Raw genomic sequence first — 21,156 nt, forward strand, 5'->3', positions numbered from 1 at the left:
TGAGTTCAGTTCAGTTCAGTCGCTCAGTCGGACATTGGAAGTACAAATAATACTCATTTGATATACCATGATGCTTATTTGCCTATTAATAGTTAAAATGTTGCTAATGATGATATAGTACTCATTTGTATTCTTAATGGCATTTTAATACTTTCCTCTTTGTTACAATATAATATTCATGGGGGAAATTTTGGAAAATACAGGAAAAAGAAAATAGTTTGAAGGAAAAAAAAAAACATTATTTAAAACCATTACTTTGAATGCTGTGTTTGTCTCGTCTCTACCTCTGTTTTTCTGACTCTCTTGTGTATGTAAGTGTGGATGTTTATATGAAAAAACACAAATTGAAAACCGTCTAATAGAAAATACTGTTAAATATTTTCTCCTGAATTCAGAATGAATAGTCTTTATAATAACTTTGAAACAAACAGTAGAAACTATTAAAAATATGGACCCATCTTATTTTATTTTTTTTTTAATGTAAAATTAAGCAGGCTAGGAAAAAGACTTTTTACTAAATCAATTTCAATTTTCATTATCCTTTGTTAGCATTTAGGACTGGATTATACCTATACTTACCTTTTCTCTTGGTTTGTAGTTTTGTTTTAGCAAAGAATATTCTTGAATTTTTGGCAGGAAAAAAATACCATAAGACTAAGTTTTTTCTTGTCTGTTATTTTACTGATTCTTCTTTAAGGACATTAGAAGAATCATTGACCATCTGTAGGTCAAAACTCCATTTTAGCTTTTACTTTCAACCAATTTTGCCTCTAAACCCTGGACCAAAACTATTACCAAGTAAAATAATGTGGTATTTTATCAGTAGTGACCAGTGAAATAAGCAGAAAATGGGGAATAAAGAGGAGGGCCAAAATGAACACTAATTATTTACAAATTGAGTAATTGAATGAATATTGACTGTGTTCATATAGCCATAGAAGCATATGTAGAGGACTTGAGGGTGTAACTTTTAGAAGTTCGCATTGAAAATCCAGTGATTGGGTGTAGTGCTGGACTGTTCAGAGTTAAGTACTCCTCTTGGGGACTGGTAGTCAGTCTTGTATCCTATTGCTGGGATGTTATAAGGAGCAAATGTGAAAGTGTGTACGTGGTTTGATTTCAATTGTGGGTTTTATCCTTATAAAAAGCAGTAGTTCTGTATTGCTTTAAGGTAAAAATCTTCAGCACATGAGCAGCTTCTTAATGTTCTTCACTCTGGTCATTCCCTGGTAATTTCCTGTAATTTTGTTTGCAGAGTGGATCCTCAACCTTTGTCTGAATTTTCTGTGTTTTAAAAAGCTGATGAGAGATCCCCCTCTAGTGTCTGAATTACCCATTCTTAAAACATTTATGTCAGTCATAAGTTTTAGGAATTAAGCTAGCTGTGTTTTCCTTTCACATCTGGACATGATTTTTTTTTTTAGCTTTTCATTTATGAGGGAAAGCGGGGACTTATTTTCCTTTCTTAAAAAGGTCGCTAGAATTATGGGCAGGGTGTGGATTGGGGGCAATAGAAAACATAGGACGGGAAGGATCAAAATGCTATTTTTACCTTTTTAGAAATAATTATTTTTAGGTAACCTGGAATAAGGCCAAACTATACACTGTTGTTTTGTTTTAGTTTACATTTGTTCCTGAATTAAGTGTAGCTTTAAAATACTTCTTTTGGAATTCTTCATTAGATCTTATCCTGAGTGGTTTCAGTTTCTGGAAAGCAATGCTTTCATTGGAAAATGGTTTCAAAACAGAGCCTGATACTTTTCATGGAGTTTTCTAACTTTGTTACTTTTTGTTACTGTTGTTGCCATATTTTTCCATATTGTTGCCATTTTATACTGTGAGTATGTTCTACTGGCAAGTTGTCCTTTTACATAGTTCCCATTGTTTTTCAACCAAGGAAATAGGAGATTCTTAAGATGTTGGCTCTCTGCCACCTCTTCCTCTTAAACACACAGCGCTCAAACACACAGGCCTTCAGTTAAGAATCTTGTGAAGGGTTAGGGAAACAGGACCTTTCTCATTTGACCCATGGGCTTTTGTAACTTGAACAAGGAAAGTAGTGTTCTGAAAGCTGCAGCATTTATGAAGGCTCTTGTAAAAATATTTCATGTACATGGACTAGAGATTAACTCTTTTCATCTCGTTCTTCAACAAATTAAACAGTGCAAACAGTTTCAAGTGCTTTCTTCGTCATGAAATGCTTGGATGAATTATAATCCTAATTGCTATTGTTCATTCCCATGCTGCATTTTGACACTATTAACTGCCTAACGCATGCATTCTTCAACCAGTAAGCATTTTGAAATCTGTTATTTTGTGGCATCTTAAATTGCAGATATGCCATTGGCTGCCTTGATTTTATTTTGGTTCCACTGTTAGCAAAAATTAGGAAAAAAGTTATCTCTATATTTATACATAAAATTGCCAGTAGAATGATCACTGGGTTTTTATAAAAGTCCATTCACTAATAGTCTTAAATTTTAAAGAGGCAGTAGAGACCATGGATTTATTTTAGTGCTAGGGAAATAATTTGTATTCATGTTATCAAACCAGTGTGGCTTTCTCTAAGATTTGAAAGAAAGTAATAAATTTCATTTTTCTACTTTAATAGAACTGAATTCTGAATGTAAACCTAGAAGCCAGATTAGTTTTGTGATTTGACAAGTCATTTATGCATAATGGTTCCTTTAAGATTTGAACTAATACTGTTTATTAATTGAAGTATTTGTAATAAATTTGAAGTTTATATGTGAGAGATTTGAGTGCCAGTTATTAACAAACCTTCATTACTTAAAACAGAACTTTTTTGATAACTGAAAAACCATATAACAAAAGTGGGGTAGATATAACTAATGTCATTGTCACATCATGTTTAGTTGTTCAGTTGTGTCTGATTCTTTGTGACCCCATGGACTATAGCCTACCAAGCCCCTCTGTGATGGGAATCGTTTCTCCAAGGCAGGAATACTGGAGTCGGTAGCCATTCCCTTCTCCGGGGAATCTTCCCAACCTAGTCTTCGAACTAGGGTCTCCTGCATCACAGGCAGCTTCTTTACCATCTGAGCCATCAGGGAAGCCCATAACAGTTAGCAATTTCTCACTTTTTGACTATTGCTAAAACTCAGTTTTAAGTGGACGAATTACCAAATTCACAGGCATCTGATACAATAATTTTTTCTGTAATAATTGGAGCTCTCTATGTCAAATGAGCACTACTACAGTATGTCACATTCTTAAAGTATTTATTCCTCAGAATGTCTTTGAATTCTTAAATCCATATAAGCATGAGAAATTCTTTTTTAACAACCAGATGTTTTGCCATCTCATATCTTAATTGTAAGGTGCTTTTTTCAATGGTAGTTCCTTATTATAAAAATATTACTTAATATTTTAAAATTCTAATGGGGATATTAGCTAGATACTGTACCGTGGTATACCATTTGATATGTTACTCTTTGAGGTAGTAAATAGTATTCCTCCTTATTCCCATTTTTACGTTTAAGGAAACAGTAAGAGAAGTAAAATAATTTTGCTAAAGATCACAAAGTAATTGTAGTCAGATCTCTCTGACTCCTAGAACCCATGTTTTGGACCACTGATGAAGTCTTAAGTGAAAATTAAATACATTGTCATATAATCCTCTGATGGAATATTATGTAGCCATTAAAAGTAAGAGTTACAGTGACATAGAAAATGTATGTGGTACAGTAAATGAAAAAAGGCAAGGATTACAGTTAAAATCCATCGTGATTCTAGACATCTTTAGTGTTTGATATTTTATTGTGTTTTAATTTAAATACAGTATAAATAACATTCAGCTTCTATATAATTTTGCTTATTAACTTAAAGAATTTCTGTAAACAGGGGACCTAAGACTGAATGTAAACCAGGTCTGGTCAGCAAACTGACAGGTTAGTTTTATAATAGACTTTAGCATGTTCAATTTCCTTTTTAATTTGACCTAAAGCCATTTTTTACTGGACTTATGCCAGCTCTAATGTAATCTCTCATTTATATTCTTGAAGGCTAATGGAATAGTAAAATCTTCCTAAAGATAACTTAAATGTGTTATATAGTGTCCTAAGGGTAGCTTGTGCACAAAAGATGTTTTCTTTCCCACCCTGTAGAGGTATCTCATTAGGACACCCAGTAGTGTCATTATTAAGTTTTCATGTGTTTCTCAGTTTTGATGCTAATCTTTGTGTGTATGTGCGTGCATTTTTTTTGTCTTCAGCACCAATGTGGTTATGAATTATTCAGAGATCGAGTCTAAGGTTCGAGAAGCAACGAATGACGATCCTTGGGGACCTTCTGGGCAACTCATGGGAGAGATTGCCAAGTAAGTGATAATTTGACTCAGCGGTGCAGAAAGAATGCAACTATCTTTACCCAGAAACGTGAAATTTGCTTTCAGTTTTAAACTGTTCAACTACCAGATACAATAAATTTTGCATATAATCGTTCAGATATCAGTGCAGGAAATTTTATGAGGATCCATTCCTCCTAAATATTAGCTCAATAAAGTAAACAAAATTTTTCTTTTTCAATGAAGTTTAGAGACTTTCTGTAGCTTAACTATGTAAAATTTTGACAAATGCATATAAAATGACTTAAAACTAGGAAAATTTCTTCCTGACAAACAACTGGCTGACTATGCCACTGAATGAAGGGCTTATGAAATATGATATTAGTGTGATTTATGTGCTAGATACTATATAAAATAGACATTTTTAAGGTACCATATCTAAATTTTTTTTAAATTAAACTTATTTTTTAAAGCTCTTTAGGAAAATACAGTAACTTAGAACAAGCCTGCCATCTACTGTCAAATCAACATACTACAAACTCTTGAGGAAAACTGTTCTTTTTTCAGGGCTACCTTTATGTATGAACAATTTCCAGAACTTATGAACATGCTTTGGTCACGAATGTTAAAAGACAACAAAAAAAATTGGAGAAGAGTTTATAAGGTATGGGTATTAGTCTGTATTTGTTATTTGACATGTAGAAGACATGAAATTTTAAAGTGTACGTACATAAGTGATTATGATAGACATTGAATCCTAGAATAGAATATTCTAAAACAGATAAAAAATTGATTTGCTATTTGAGTTGTATTTTTTAATCACCATAAACAGCTATTCATATATTTGTGCATATCGAAAGTAATGAATCTATAGTAGTACCTATGTTTAGTGTTGGAGCATTTAAGATAAAACCACCCTCTAATATCATTTGTCATCTCTACATAAAAATTTTCTAGTAGTATTACAGTATTGTGCACCAGAAATGTGTTATTTTTAAATATAATAAATTCTAAATCATTAAAATTCTAACATTTTAAAACTTGCAGATATGTACTCTTCTGTTAGATTCCTTTCATTTAATTCTGATCTCATCATATAGTGTAGAATTCTAAACAAGATAGTAATCGGTTCTTCCACCTCCACTATATTTTCTTGCTGCTTGGAAGGTTTTTTTATGCTTTCCAAAATGTCATTATAATGTTCATATATGAAACTTTAAAAATAACATTTCTGGCTTTCAGTGTTAAAAATTAGTGGCTTTATTTAGTTTCATGTTTTTGATGTTGTTTGTTTCTGAAAACATTTACTGTCATTTCTTTAGCTTGTACAGTAGTAATGATGAAATAGTTTAAATTCCTATAAATTAATTTTTTATAATTAGGGGGTTTTGTTTTAATAATTCTAGAGTAAACTACTTTTTTAAAGAATAAATTCCTGCTCAGATGAAGGTTTTTTGTCCCTCAGTTCTCCAGCCTAACTAGATTTTCATAGGTCTAATCATCTTTATGTGAGGTTTATTCCAAACAAAGTTCAGAATTCATAATTCAGTGATTTTTTAGTGCATTCACAAAGTTGTGCATTGCTACTACTGTCTAAATCAGAACATTTTTCATCACCTCAAAAAGAAATTCTTAATGTTTTTTTCTCATATTTGTTGACAGTAAGTTTTTTAAACAAAAGCCACATCACAAACCTCCCAAGTTAAATTTTATCTGGGAAAAGTGCTCTGAGATCATATAATTACCAAATAATTATTTTCTTTAATGTTTCTAACAGTAAAACTGAATCAGCTTTCTAAAAGCTTAGTGTTCATTTATATCATACATTCAGATTTTTCCTAACATCTTTTTCCTAAAAGATTAATTTTTTTAATCTTTTGACACATGTATCCAGTGGACAGTTTATAATTATTTATTATGCTTGGTGTAAGAGGAACTCTAAATTGAAAATACGAGGTTTTAAACATACTTAAAGTCAAATGTATGGTAAAGAATGCCCTCCCCCCCAACACACACATACAGATTATTTATTTGCTGTTAATTTTTTTTTTTTTTTTAAGCTATTTACCAGAGCTCTACCAGAATTTATTTCGTTAAATCATTTGGTGCTTTGTATTTTTACAGTCATTGCTGCTCCTAGCTTACCTCATAAGGAATGGATCAGAGCGTGTTGTTACAAGTGCCAGAGAACACATTTATGATTTGCGATCCCTGGAAAATTACCACTTTGTAGGTGAGCAATAGAAAAACCTTATAAGCAAATTAAAACAGTAGTTGGAGTTGTCAGTCACCTGAACCAGCTTAGAAGCTTCTCTGCTCTAATTAGAATGTGACTGTTGCTGGTTGTGTGACGAGTGCAGAATCCAAGACGTGGGGCCCTAGAGTATTAATTAGTGAAGACAAGAACTTGCAGAAAAGACTGGCTAATAACAACAGAACCAACACAACATGAGTGTTCGGGTTTATATTAAAATATGCACTGGAGACTGGTCCCCTGTGGTGTCCATAAAGGAATAGCTTTAATCATATGGGAAGAAAAGGTTAGAGCTCCAAAACACACACATCTGTTTGAAGCTGGGGTTTTTTTCCTCCCACCAAATAATATTTACTGTGCAAAGGCAGCAAGGCCAGAGTGTGTTTTGAATGTGAAAGAGGATACAGAATGAACCACATTTCATTTTGTAGTGTACCCCAGTTGAAAGCACTTTAAAATTTCAGTTTTTCAGCTATACTAAATCCTGGTAATTCGTGTTTTTAAACTTGTATTGGGGAGAGGAAGGCACTTAGGTGCTTTTCAGTCATTAAAATGTAGATTTTGTTTTGTTAAAATACTATAGAAAGAGAAAATAACATTTTTGGATATTAGTCCATTTTTGTATGATTATTGTTAGTAATCCTTTTTAGTGGATCTTTAATTGATTTTGCATGGCACCGTTATCTGTGGTCCTTTTTAGTTCATTTCTGCAAGCTCTTATAAGCCAGAATTGCATCTCAAGATTTAGGATTTGATGAGGAAATGACAAAATTCAGTAACACAGTTTGCCTCTTTTTATTAATTTAAAAATATTGAAGGTGGTTTCTTACTTTGAAATTTTCATGTCTTTGTGTGTGTGTTAAAAGGTTTAATACATATTAACTGAATTCTTAAGGTTTTGTTTCTCCCTTACCATCCTCACAGATGAGCATGGCAAGGATCAAGGTATAAATATTCGCCAGAAGGTGAAAGAATTGGTTGAATTTGCCCAGGATGATGACAGGCTTCGTGAAGAGCGAAAGAAAGCCAAGAAGAACAAAGACAAATATGTTGGGGTTTCCTCAGACAGTGTTGGAGGATTCAGATACAGTGAGTATCAAAGACAGATTAGCACCTGAACTTCAGTTTAGCTTCTTGGGTATATTTTAAGAATCACGGAAGACAAAAATGCTATTTTGAATATATATGATACTAAGACATATGTAATACTCATTTTGTTTGCTTTGGATCCTGTGAATCTGTTTTTTTACTTTTGTGGTTCAAGAGTATGATTTTAATCATTAAGCATTATTGAATGACCAAACTTTGAGTTGACATACAAAGAATAAAATAGATATATGTCCTTTCCTCTTCGAGTTCCCATTCTAAGAAGAAAAGGATTCCTCTAACTTAACCATTTAGAGCAATTAAAAAAGTTTGATCAGGAGATTCATCCTGCTAATTCGAAACCAGTTTAGTTATATTTTTGGCTAAAAATAGAGCTGCAAGTTAGTCCATCCTTAATTCCCTCCCTTAATTAAGCACTGTGTTAATTTGATGTAGAAAAAGGTAATGATACCATCAGTTTTTCATCTAGGCCTGTCAGATATATGTTCTTAATATATTTAAGGACAGCTAGAACATTAATCTCTCATGTTTATTTTTAATGTATAATATAGTTTTCCTAAAATAGGTCACTAGGTAGGTGCTTGAAACAGATACAGAAAGTAAGAACTCTGTTTCACAGTATGTTCCTTTGGACTCGTTCTGTCTTCTGTGAATGCTGACAGTCCCTTGCCATTTTGTGTAAGGGACTGGCTGGTGCTTTGTATACTTAGCAGCTGCATATTGGAACTCTCTAACCACCCACAACCATAGCTGTTTTTTATATTTGAATTTCACTGAGATCTCGTGATTCTTCATTGTAAACATGTAAAAATCTTCTATTTCTTACTTTGTATCTATAAAATATCTTCACTCTTTTGCTCCTCTGCTTTTCTTGCATTAAAGAAAAAGTACTGCAGTTAATAGGCTAATGTTTCTAATGGCAGAAAGATTCCTTTTATGTCTCATATCACATACTAGTCAGTCCTTGAATTGGCAAAAATGTTACTCTTAAATGACATAAATATGTTTTGGAGTTCTTGTTTAGGGAAGTAAGAAGTCTTTTATTTTTTACCCACGTATTCAATAGATATTATTTAGATTTTTCAAGGTAGCTTTAGCAGATCAATGTGGTTTTTAGCAGAAATAGCTATTTGCTGCTCATTCTACTTGCTAGTAGTCCTTTTTAAAATCAGCGCAATATATAATTAGATGCATTTAGACAATTGAATAAGTGAATAAGTGAATAAATAGTTCAGAGTGAACTAATTACAGCATTTGCATTAGAGATAGAATTCAGTGTCCTGTGTATCTGCATTGGTTTCTTTTATACGTTGTTTTTAATGCTATATGTATTATTCAGAGACTTAAGTAGTCAACTTTAACTATTTTACATGGTTTTCATTTTGACATTAAAAAATGTCTTGCCAATATGCAGTCTCTTTGACACTTTCTTAGTATGATGTTTACCATGCTAATCAGTTTAGTTTTCATGTGCTTTTTTCATTTTTTCCTATAAACTTGTTTTTTTCAACGCCTAGTTCATCACATTGTTACTGAAGTGTACATATACATTGTTGGAAAGCTACTCACTTTTACAATGCCATCCTGGCTTAAATTTTGTTCAGAAAACTTTTTGTCATGTTCTCTTTAAGTTGGGGATCACTTTCAGATTTAGTAGACATATTTTTAAATCCTCAAACTCGTACAGAAAATTTTGCTCTGTAGTTTTACTTAGTAATTCAACAAAATGGTTTTGTTCAATCTCCAGTGGGCATGTATGCCATCCGAACTTGTTAACCAACTTTTAAGATAAAAGCTCAATTATCCACCTTTTGATTATTTTGCTGTTTCTCATTGGTCTTTCCTTTTTCTCTGCACCCTGCTTAGTTTTCAGTCTTTTCTTCTTTTTAACCTCACGTGATTTCTCTGACATTTTACTCTTGGCTCTTAAGTTTGGACATGGAAATGGAAAAGGTTCCACTTAGTGCCTGCAATTCCTATCTCTTCTCTAGGTCTTCAAGGACAAGGACTAAAACAGATTTGGGAGCTTTTTTCCACTGCCAATGATCTACTGACTCAATTCACAAATTCACACAGAGAGTCCCTAGGTTTTGCCAGTCCCAGCATATGTTTGGACTTGGTGTTTGAATAGATCATCACTATTCTGAACCACTTGAGCATATTTCATCATTCTAGTCTGTATAGTTTTTGGTAGTTAGAATATTATTTTCTCTTTACAATAATTGAAAGGTGCTTTCCCAGGTGATGAAAGACATTTATTTTTCTAGTTTGATAGTTAAGAATGACAGTTATGAGTCTTTACACTATTGAGATATGTAGCATTCAGAATAGTGTTTCCTATAGTTTGTGTCTTTTAAGAGATTGTTGCTGTCCTGATACTTTTCTAATAATTGAAAAACCATTAAGAGATGAGAATGAAATATAATGCAGTAAGCGACTTCTGTAAAAATAAAAAGATTTCAGGACTTCCCAGGCAGTCCAGTGGTTAAGACTCTGCACTTCCATTGTAGGAGTGCAGGTTCCATCCCTGGTCAGGGAACTAAGATCCCATGTGCCTCATGGCCTAAACAAACAAAAAACCCCGCAAAACCACATAAAACCAAAAAGATTTCCATTTCTCTTTTGCTTATACATCCTGTTTTGGTTTTTGTGTTTTCTTCTACTCCTTTCAACAGCCCTAAAGAACTTCTGGATATGCTGTGCTTTGCATTAAGGTTGTATAAGTTTTCATAAACAAAAGCTTTTGAATCTGCATTCCTGCCACTTAATGACTGGCACTCCATGCTGTGCCTTGCTGTAATTGTGTTGATTCAGCACTGTGGGAGCTTTCTGTTTTCCTTTGAAAACTATTTTATTATGAGGAAAAGCTTCAGAAATAAGGACTATAGACCCTTTTTGAATTTAATGTCCTTAGAATCGCTTCTCTTTTTAATGCTTTATATAGGTGAAAGATATGATCCTGAGCCCAAATCAAAATGGGATGAGGAGTGGGATAAAAACAAGAGTGCTTTTCCATTCAGTGATAAATTAGGTGAACTGAGTGATAAAATTGGAAGCACAATTGATGACACCATCAGCAAGTTCCGGAGGAAAGATAGAGAAGACTCTCCAGAAAGATGCAGGTATTAACACTTTGTCTCCTGGGTCTCTCGGAAAGGGTACTAAATTTATGCAGTTGGGTCTTGGGTTTTTTTGTTTGAGTGTTGGCATTATCTGAAATTCAGCTTTTATTGTTTGTTTATTTAATGGATTTTATTTTTTAGAGCATTTTTAGTTTTATAGAAAAATCGTGCCTAAAGTACAGGGAGCTGCCACATAACCCCACCTCTCTGAGTACAAGCGTGTGTTCACACACACTTTCTTCTGTTACTGACATCTTGCATTCATGTGTACATTTATTAACAATTGATAACCAGTATTGTTAACTAAACTCTTCAGTTTGCATTAGGGTTCACTGTGTTGTACAGTTGACAGATGCATAGTGTCCACCATTACAGAACCACACAGAGTAGTTTCACTCCCCTAAAAGTGCTTGTGTGAAAATATGGAATAGTCTGTGAACTGTTGTCCTTGCATAGGGACATACTAGTCTAGTTCCCCAACCAGGGACTGAACCCAGGCCATGGCAGTGAAAGTGCCGAGTCCTAACCACTGGATGACCAGGCAGTTCCCAGGGCGTGCAAATTTTCTCTGTATTGTTCCAGTTTCTGTATATGCTTTTTTATGCATATAGTGTGTGTGTGTGGGTGTATATATACACATACATACATAATATATACAGTATAGCTGTTTATAAGATGGTAGATCAGACATTGTTTGCACTTAGTATTGGCACATTTTCCTTGTCTGCGTCCATTTATTTCTAAATTTGATCACATTTCGTATATGTTTTTATTCAGGCTGTTTAATTAGATTTTTTTTTTCCAGTAAGAACTTTGATGGTTTATTTTGTACTTGAGCATCTGATGATCCAGGGACCTAAGGTATTGCTGAGGGATAATGAAGTTTAGTATATTAGGTTTAAAACAGAAGTTAAGGGGGTTGAAATTTTAATTCTTTCTGTGACACTTCATTTAGATTCTGTGTCACTGTATACCAGAAAAAAAATCCAGATTGATTTTTGAGCTAAAATATTTTCACATATCACCTGTATTTTTATAGATTTTATTTTCTGATGATGGGGTATTCGTATTTAGTTTCACATAGAATAGTACTTGGAACTTTTTAGCATTCAGTTTTTGTTCTTACCTATCAGTATAGGTATTAATTAGTCTTTCTGCCAGTTAAGAGGGTAAAATATATAGCATTTAATCTGCAAAGCAAGTTTTATAAGATCTTTGTCATTAGTGTCTCACCGTATTGCTAGTAGATAGTCTAGAGCAAGGATTTTACCCTTATTTTTTGGAAGTAAAACCTGAGGCCCAATCATCTGTGTGGAACTTGCCTATAGTTATACAGAGATGCAACCACAACTTCAAGTGAGTTCATCTAACTTAAGTACCATCTCTTTTTCTCTTATTAAAAAAACTCTTTTTTTGACAGTTCAGATTAGGGGTTGTGGAAAAGAAATAAAAATACAGTTTTGAAACTATTAAGGTTCATCTATGGAATTCCTGTCTATTTATGGAATATGGTCTTTGAAGAACCAGAATTTATTTTTAATAGTCTGAATATATTTTACAACTAGATTTCTAGCTCTTTTATACTTAAAGTATATGCATATAGTAATAATAAATAGTTGAACTTTGGAAAATGATGCCTACTTCAAATACTCTGGTATTTTTCCCTCATTAGTGTTCTTGTGGCCTTAGCGTTTACATTTTTGGTTTGATTTAGAAAACATAATGGCCACATATTCTCTTGTTATATCCTGAAGAAGTATGGCAATCAGGTAGGTAGGCTGGTTAGAGATCTAACTACGTACATTCTCGTTCTATTAACTTTCTCTTTGCCCTCCACACTCAATTTTTCTTTGTTTTTGTCTTCCTGTTCTTTTTTTTTTCTTCCTGTTTCTCCCTTGATTTTTTTTCCCCCTACATTTGCCTCTAAGACAGGATCAGGATCTGTAAGAGTTCCTAAATCTTTTAAATAGAGTATTCAGATTTAAAAGAGTGAAAATTCAGTGTGTTGTTTGTTTTAGTAACTAAAGAGCACGCTAGGGACTTTATTTCTTGGAGTATTTGTGAGAGAAGAATGGATTTTTAGACAAAGTTGCATGGGACCTCTTTGGCATGTTATCAGAATTTCAGACTTTTCATTCATCATTATATTTAGAAATTCTTGAACACTGATCATATATGAAGCTTCCATTTCATTGTGTGCTAGTCAGGTTTTTGTTCTCAACTTGTAAAGAAGTTATCTTGCTCTGGAATCAAATTGAACATGAGAAAGGTAAGAAATTTCAGTTTTAGATACAGGATTGATGATGGGAATCTTCAGGTCATTTGTTGCTAAGAAGGTAGTGACAAGGGCTTTTGAATACTTAATCAGAACTAGTAGATTCCTTAAAATGCTTGTAGATAAAAATACATTTAACCCCTTTACTCAGTGTGGGAAGTCATTCTTCTTGATTCTTGATTTATACAGGCTTCAAATTGATTTATATTTAAGTAGAAATTGCTTTAGTCTTAGTTAATTTGCATCAGTAATAATACTCATAATTTTAAGGAGAATTTTAAGTATTTTATTTCAGAATATTTATAATTTAAACCACCTACTCTAAAATTAAGAAATAAAGGTAATGGAACATATTTCAGGTAATTTCTCTCTCTGTCTTACTTGCAACAGAAAAAACCCCTCAATACATCATTACTGGAGAATACATTATTGCTGACATTTTTAATTTGTGGCATATGAAATATGCATTTTTTACTCATTCTGCATTTTTATTTTATGTTTTTACTTTCACACTGTTAAGGAAAATAATTTTTTTTTTAATATGCCCAAAAAAGAATTATTTCAAAACATTTAAAATACATTTAAATTTTCTGTAGAACAGTTTTCATAGTTTTGTAAAAGTTTGATCTCCTGATTCTATATATAGTAAATTAGAGCACAGTTGTTGTAAAGTGCATTATCTCCTGTTTCTGCATTTACAGATGAGAGTTTAATCATTTGAATTCAGATAGGATGATATTTAGAAGATATCCATTGAAATTATAATTATATATTTGCTTAGTATATGGGAGTCACTGACAGAATTATGTTATATAAATGAAACTGTAGTTGTTGCACAAAATCCATTTCAAAAAAATGTACCTTGCAGTTGTTTGAGCTCCCAGGGTCTCATTAGTTGATTCTGATATGATAATAATTCAGCTAATTTATTTTTTAATTAAACTTTAAATCTATTATAAATAAGCACCTGAATTATTTCAGGCCTTTTTATTTGTACACATTTATGTAAATGCTTTTTTGTAGCAGTGTTTTAGTCTTACCTGGGGAATTTGATGGATTCCCACTTCCCCTCCCCAGGGCACAGATATCATATTCAGATAGCTTAGATAACATTGTCTTGATCACTGTCAAGTAAGTCAAAGTACAGAATTTTGGAGTGACTGCATTTGAAATTCTTTACCTCAAATCACTGAAGGCTCCATTTAAAAATAATCTCTTGTCTTATTATTTTCCTTCATTTTTAATATCTTTTAGTGACAGTGATGAGGAAAAGAAAGCAAGAAGAGGCAGATCTCCCAAAGGTGAATTCAAAGATGAAGAGGAGACTGTGACGACAAAGCATATCCATATCACACAGGCCACAGAGACCACCACCACAAGACACAAGCGCACAGCAAATCCTTCCAAAACCATTGATCTTGGCGCAGCAGCACATTACACGGGGGACAAAGCAAGTCCAGATCAGAATGCTTCAACTCATACACCTCAGTCTTCACTTAAGGTGCGAATGGCACAAGTTTACACATTATACACAATTTTAGTCTTAAAAAATTACTTTTAGATTTATTGCATTAGTAGTCTCAGGCATTTCTAGGTAATCTTATTAATTATAGATCATCTGGCATATATTACTCAGTCATTAATAATAAGAAATCTCTTTGGAGGAAGAAACCTGTCCAGTTGCTGAATGATTATCTATGCACTTTCTGTGGAAATAGTAATGACACTCTTGGTTCATTTGGGAAAAGTTGTGAATCAGAATGTAGTGCCTTTATTTCGTACTAGACACTACCACTGTATGAAGTGCCAGATTCATTAAGGAAAATATGGTAGTGTTTGGAAGTTGTAAGCAATGACAATGTGTATATATGACAAGTTAATATATAGGGGAAATGGTCTTGTTTAATACAGGGATGGTGCCTGTGATGGGAGGTTAATTTGCCTTGTGGTCAGTATTGATTAGTGGCAGCATTACTTCATGTACCATCATCATTTTTTTTTCCACCAAAGAAATGAAATCCACTTGCCAGATACCTGACTGCAAGCTAGTCTTTTGGGCAGAAATCTGCCAAAGAGGGAGGTTTACCCCAAAAGGCTAAAGAGTTGTTTTGTTACTGTACCCCTACTAGTGTTCTCACAGTTTGTACCTGCTCATCAAGTGTAGCCTATGGAAAATATTTTGCTAATGTATTCTGTGAATTGCAGGTGACTCTAAAAATAAAGCTAGTCCTACTTAGTGGCAAGAACTGTGTCAACTTTTCCCAAATATTTTCTGGTGTTTCACTCATATTGTCCTCTTTATAGATTTGATGAAAACCTCAAAATTCAAAATTATAACTCAACTTTAGTTGCAGTTAAAATGGGGAAATGGCGCTGTTATTTCTTTGTGTGTTAGCTTTCCCCTGCTGTAGATACAGTTAGTTTACTGATGACTCTCTAAGATTTGGTAGTCATAATTAAAACCCAGATACATGATGGTTGTCATATGGAGAATTCATTTAAGGTTGCATGAGGAAAATCATTCAATCTGTATATGCTTTTAAAACAGTAAACTGAAACTTTTTTCATCTTAAAAGATTTTAATATTAATTTGTAGTACAGCCTGAATGTATGTCACACCAAAAATATTTTATATTTGTAGTATATATGCTTTTTGACTTTCTTTTACTGCTGAACAGATGTCTTGAACTCTGAAGTTCTTGAAAAGTTACTCAGCCACTTCAGATATCTTTCAATCTCAAGGACTTTTTGAACCACAGTATACAGTGTTTTAATCTTCGAACCTCAAATTAATATGCCTACTTATTTATAGTATTTCCCTATTGCTAGCACTTTTGTTCTAATTTAGTGTGTTTATATTGAAAATATTGGACCTGTGTATTAGAGTGTTTAGGACTATGGAGAAGAGAGAAATTACAACTCTAGCCCCACAGTTTGGAAACTAAATATAAAACATATGTCAAGGTATATCACACCAATATAGAATTATACTGACAAATATGATATACAAACAGTGTTGCTAAACTTCACAGAATCATAAAATTGTAGAGCTGGATAGGATCTTGGCCTCCAATCCAGTAGATCTCAGACCTTCTTACACATTGAAATTACCAAGGGAGCTTTGTAAGACTTTACAGACCAGGATCCCACCCTGGGCAATTACTATTCAGCATATTGTATATATATGTGTATATGTATATATGCGTATAAAATGTGTGTGTGTGTGCTTCTCAAATGATTCTGCGTTAATATTTGAGTGGGATCTGGAAGATACGTTTTCTCATAGTGAAATACAGTAAGAAAAGAATTGAGAAAGTAATCCAGGATTAGTGGACATGCCAAACTCATCTGATTTCGGAAAAGAAAGGAGTTAGGGGAAAGAGGAGTGTGGATAAGTTAGGAATAGAATTACTTAAAAATATCTCTTTAAAGGGATTCAAGTTCACTTTTCTTTTTTCAGAAAAGGAAATCTGCCTTTATTCAGATAATTACAGGTTTTTGTGTCTAAGTTGAGAATTGGAGATGAGTAGAGCAGATTTTTTTTTTTAAGTGGTAGAAATTTGTTTCCTAAGCTTATTAGTTCTGTGTGTGTTTCCAGACTTCAGTGCCTAGCAGCAAGTCATCTGGTGACCTTGTCGATCTGTTTGACGGCACCAGCCAATCAACAGGTAAGCTTCGACATTGGCTTTTGGTTGGTTTCAGAGTAATTTTTTTTAATGGCAAATAAGAGATGGAATGAAAATTTCTAAAAAATTTTTCTTACAGTAGATTTACTTTTAAAGTGAAATTAATGAGCCTTAAGTATTATTTAGGAGGAAATATTTAATTGCCTAAAATAAGGAAAACGAGTACTTAAGTATTTGATAATTCAGTAATCTCTCAATTTCCTTAGAACTGAGTATTTGGGGTCCCTTTACTTTCTCTATAAGTGAAATATATTGCTCTTCCCATTTCACTGTCTTTTCATATTCTGAAATTAGCCATGCCTAGAGTTCATTTCAGAGAAGGCAATGGCACCCCACTCCAGTACTCTTGCCTGGAAAATCCCATGGATGGAGGAGCCTCATAGGCTGCAGTCCATGGGGTCGCCAAGAGTTGGACATGACTGAGTGACTTCACTTTCACTTTTCACTTTGATGCATTGGAGAAGGAAATGGCAACCCACTCCAGTGTTCTTGCCTAGAGAATCCCAGGGACGGGGGGAGCCTGGTGGGCTGCCGTCTATGGGGTCACACAGAGTCGGACACGACTGATGTGACTTAGCAGCAGCAACAGAGTTCATTTACACTTTTCATTCATTTATTCAGTAAACATTTATTGAGCCAGACACTGGCCTGGGTGCTTGAGGTATTGATATAATGCTTAGTAAAGGGTCACAAATAGTTACACATATATAGAGGAAAAGGGCATTCTGTGAAAGTGTGTAACTATCTACCTTACATATTTTAAGAGGGCTATATCAAAAGAATAATAGTCCATTCACCATGATTTTCTCACGGAGAAGTTTAATGATTTCTTCAATTTGATTTCTAATATGTGGTAGATATTTTTTTTATTAATCCCCAATAAGTTGTTTTCAAGAAAATTGGTCCTTTATGGTTGCATTTGAGGATTGTGGAGTCATAATAAACTACTACAAGTCAAAGTAGCTTAATAAATCTTTGTTTAAACTCCATTTCACAATAAAATATAACTGGCAAGATAGGCATAGAAATGTCAAAGTAAATCTATTGTTTCTAGTTGTGTGTAATGATTTTTCAAAACTTAATTATTTTAAAATTTACATTAGAGTTTAAGTGAATGTTTATGATGAAAATTACTTCTCACTGATAGTTTAGCACATGTGATTAATTTATTTTAATAATTTACAGTGGGATTATTTTCTCCCACTCCTTACCTATTACCATAAAATTAATTCTTAGATTGGGTGTTAACTTACTAGGGTGTCTCGTTCAAACCAATGTCTGAGATTCTTCAATTTCCAGTCTCTCTTTTTCTGTAACTATAACTGTTCCTAAAATTATTCTTTAAAATCTATTGAACTGTCATGCCCAGAGTTACAAACAACTACATTAGTTGTTTAACAATTTATGTGCTGTCTTTTTGTATGCTGAAGATTTTAACTGTAGTATTAACTGGTAGTTAGCATGTAATCATATAGTAGAGACTTAGTGTTACAGAATATCAACTATTTTGGACTTCCTGGTATGAAATATTTAAGAGCCCCTTTCATGCATCTGTGGAAAGCTTTAATGGAGCAATCAGAGAAGAATTAACTAGGAAGGTCAGATGAGTGAATCCAGCTTTTCCTTGGTGTTATCAGGATTACTTTGAACAGAGAGAATTACTAAATCCAACATGCTTCCTTTACTTGTCAAGAAACCTTTGAGTGATTTTTCTTTTCCAGTGCTAACAGTAGATTGACTAATTAAATAGAAGTAGTAGTTAATATTAATACAGTAATTGAGACAAAGTCTGAATAAAATCCGAAATATTTCTTGTCTTAATTTTTTAATATTTTCTAAAAACCATCTGATAGTGGGTTGACAACCTAATTATTTTTTAAAGTTCTCTCCTATTTGAAACAGTTTGTTTAACCAGTTTGTGCAGAACCCCCTCCAATCAGTAAGATGAATTTCATTACCATGAATTTCTATTTAAATATTTTTAGTAATAATACATTTTAAATTGAATTCAGCAGTGGAAAAAAAATTGTATTTTAAATCTATAGCACCTGTATGTGAGAAAGTCTTAAAGAATCTACCATACTAGCATTGCTGTTTGGTATGCCATTTGGGTGTCATTTACCAGATGTGCCTGTGTTTATAATGGTGCCATCATGCAAGTAATATGGGCAAGAACTGTAAACCTAAGCAGATATGACTTCTGTACCACTCACCAGAAAAATGTCTCCTTGGAGAAAATGAATTTTCTTTTTTTACGTGTTGTTACATCCTTCTTGTTAGCATCTTTAGAAGTATATGTGGTAAAATCATTGTGGAATATCAACCAAGTTTAAAAATAGACATATGAAACCCATTTATCAAGATTTATTTGAGACTGTCTTGATAAATATCCCACTCTGGTGATGTTCTTTTAAGATCTGTACTCAAATAATATTTTGATGACTTTTATGTATAGTATATTTGCTGTATTTAAAAAATAAGCCAGTTACAAATATAATGCCAAGAGTCATTCTGTTTCATTTTTTAGTATATCTTGTCCTAAAAGTTTACGTTGTCTCCTTTGTCACTTTTGTAATTAATGAATTTAGGTCTTGATTAACATACTATTCTGTAAGTTATTTCTAGTACAATTAATGAGGTTGAAGAGAAAATAGACTTTACAAGGCTTGCAATATGTTTTGATTTTAAGTTAAAAAATACATAAGATTAACATACATCAAATCCAAAATCTTCACTTTATATACATTTGAACCTGTTACCCTCTATCCAGTTAGTTAGTTGAGAATATTTACATGGATATGGGCTTCCCTGGTAGCTCAGCGGTTAAAGCGTCTGCCTGGAATGCCAGAGACCCGGGTTCGATCCCTGGGTCGGGAAGATCCCCTGGAGAAGGTAGCCAAGTTACTGGTTGTTACAAACCAATTTATATATTAGAATTTTCATGGGAGTTGTCTCTAGTTTAAACCAAGTTTACTAAAAATATTTTGCCATATTCTGTTTTCACTAATTAAAATTAATGTATGCTCATTTTAGAAATTTTATGGAAAAAAGTAATTCACTGTAACTGAGATAAAGTTAACTGTTAATAATTGGGGTGAATATTCTTATTTTATATTTTCTATATTATCAGTCAGTATATTTAAGCATTATCTTTCAAATATTTTTCAGGCTTCTAGATAAAGATTTTTATCATTATTACATTTTTTTTAATTTCTTTTTCACTTAAAATCTCATGACCATTCCTTAACGATAGTTGGTATTTGCATACCTTTAATTGCTTTATAATCTTAACATTATCTAAATATGCTATAATCTACTTGATTGGTCAGCGTCTTATTTTTTGGACATTAGGTTTTGTTTCCAAACTTTTCTCTGTTATAAAAGTAGTGAAATAGTATCTTTGAAAATATTGCATTTTGGTAAGGAGAAAAATAATATTTCATTTTATTTTGTATATGTTTGATGACTGAATTTGAAACTCTTCATGTTTTATATGCCAGTTGTAACTTGTCTATTCATTTTCTTTGTCCTTTTTTTAAAAAAATGGGGTTGTTTATCCTTATTTTTTTAAAAAACTTATTTAGTTATTCATCATATATTTATAATTTTTTGCATTTTCATTTTGTATTTATTAAAATTCCTCTTGCAAAAGTTTTCATAATATAATCTAGATTAAATTCTTTATTAAAGAAAATGTCCATTTGTAGTTAAAGCACTGTCTAGTTCAGCTGTGTTTTTCCTGTTCACAGTATTGCTTTGGAAATACATGTTCCCAGCTGGTGACTGTAAATAACCTCCTTGCTGCCCTGAAAAGGCAGATGGAAATGGTTCATTTATAATGACACCTCTCATGTGGGAATCTTGAAGGATAGCTCTTATTGTGAAATTTAGCAGTCTTCCCCATGCAGCAATTTTTGGTACATTATTCTTATTTAAATTCCCTTAGATGGATGTTATCTAGAAAAATGCTTAAATATAGAAATTTTGTTAAATTTAAGCATTGGTATGCATAACAACATGCATATATGGATAGTCCCTTCTCAGAGTGAGAAACTTTTCTAAATGAAATAAAAGATTTTTAATTTCTGAGATAGTTTCCAAAGTTGAGGATCACATTATGTAAAACATAAGTAGAAGCATAATCTGCAGTACTTCAAAAGATGGAGAAGAGTTAAATCCCTTTCAAGGAAAGGTGGCTTCTATGTGTAAAATATTTATATTTGTGTTTCTATTCTTTCCCCTCCAGTGTTCTTAAATTAGTCATATTTGAAATTAAATTCCCTATAGTATGGTTGGAGAAAATAATAATATTTGCTGTAGATACATTATGAACATTGTATAATTTTAGTTTAGGTGTTAGGAGGTAGAGCAGTAGAATAACTAAAATAGATTCTCACTTGAAATAT

The 21,156-nt window shown here is 32.8% G+C and overlaps 1 protein-coding gene across 3 annotated transcripts in view; it reads left to right on the forward strand.

The window, feature by feature from the left end:
* Positions 1 to 21,156, forward strand: part of CLINT1 (clathrin interactor 1) — a 57,528-nt gene that overhangs the window by 25,779 nt on the left and 10,593 nt on the right. For 2 of the 3 annotated variants that reach the window (XM_006058553.4, XM_006058554.4), the window contains exons 2-8: positions 4,235 to 4,339; positions 4,874 to 4,970; positions 6,431 to 6,539; positions 7,485 to 7,649; positions 10,612 to 10,789; positions 14,319 to 14,565; positions 16,663 to 16,732. In XM_006058553.4, the coding sequence (XP_006058615.1) occupies positions 4,235 to 4,339; positions 4,874 to 4,970; positions 6,431 to 6,539; positions 7,485 to 7,649; positions 10,612 to 10,789; positions 14,319 to 14,565; positions 16,663 to 16,732 (971 nt within the window). Of the gene's footprint in view, positions 1 to 3,892; positions 3,912 to 4,234; positions 4,340 to 4,873; positions 4,971 to 6,430; positions 6,540 to 7,484; positions 7,650 to 10,611; positions 10,790 to 14,318; positions 14,566 to 16,662; positions 16,733 to 21,156 lie in introns of those variants that run through there. The other variant, XM_044947388.2, reaches the window with a different exon arrangement.

The sequence above is a fragment of the Bubalus bubalis genome, chromosome 9 (assembly GCF_019923935.1).
Source record: "Bubalus bubalis isolate 160015118507 breed Murrah chromosome 9, NDDB_SH_1, whole genome shotgun sequence".
NCBI classification, from domain to species: Eukaryota; Metazoa; Chordata; class Mammalia; order Artiodactyla; family Bovidae; genus Bubalus; species Bubalus bubalis.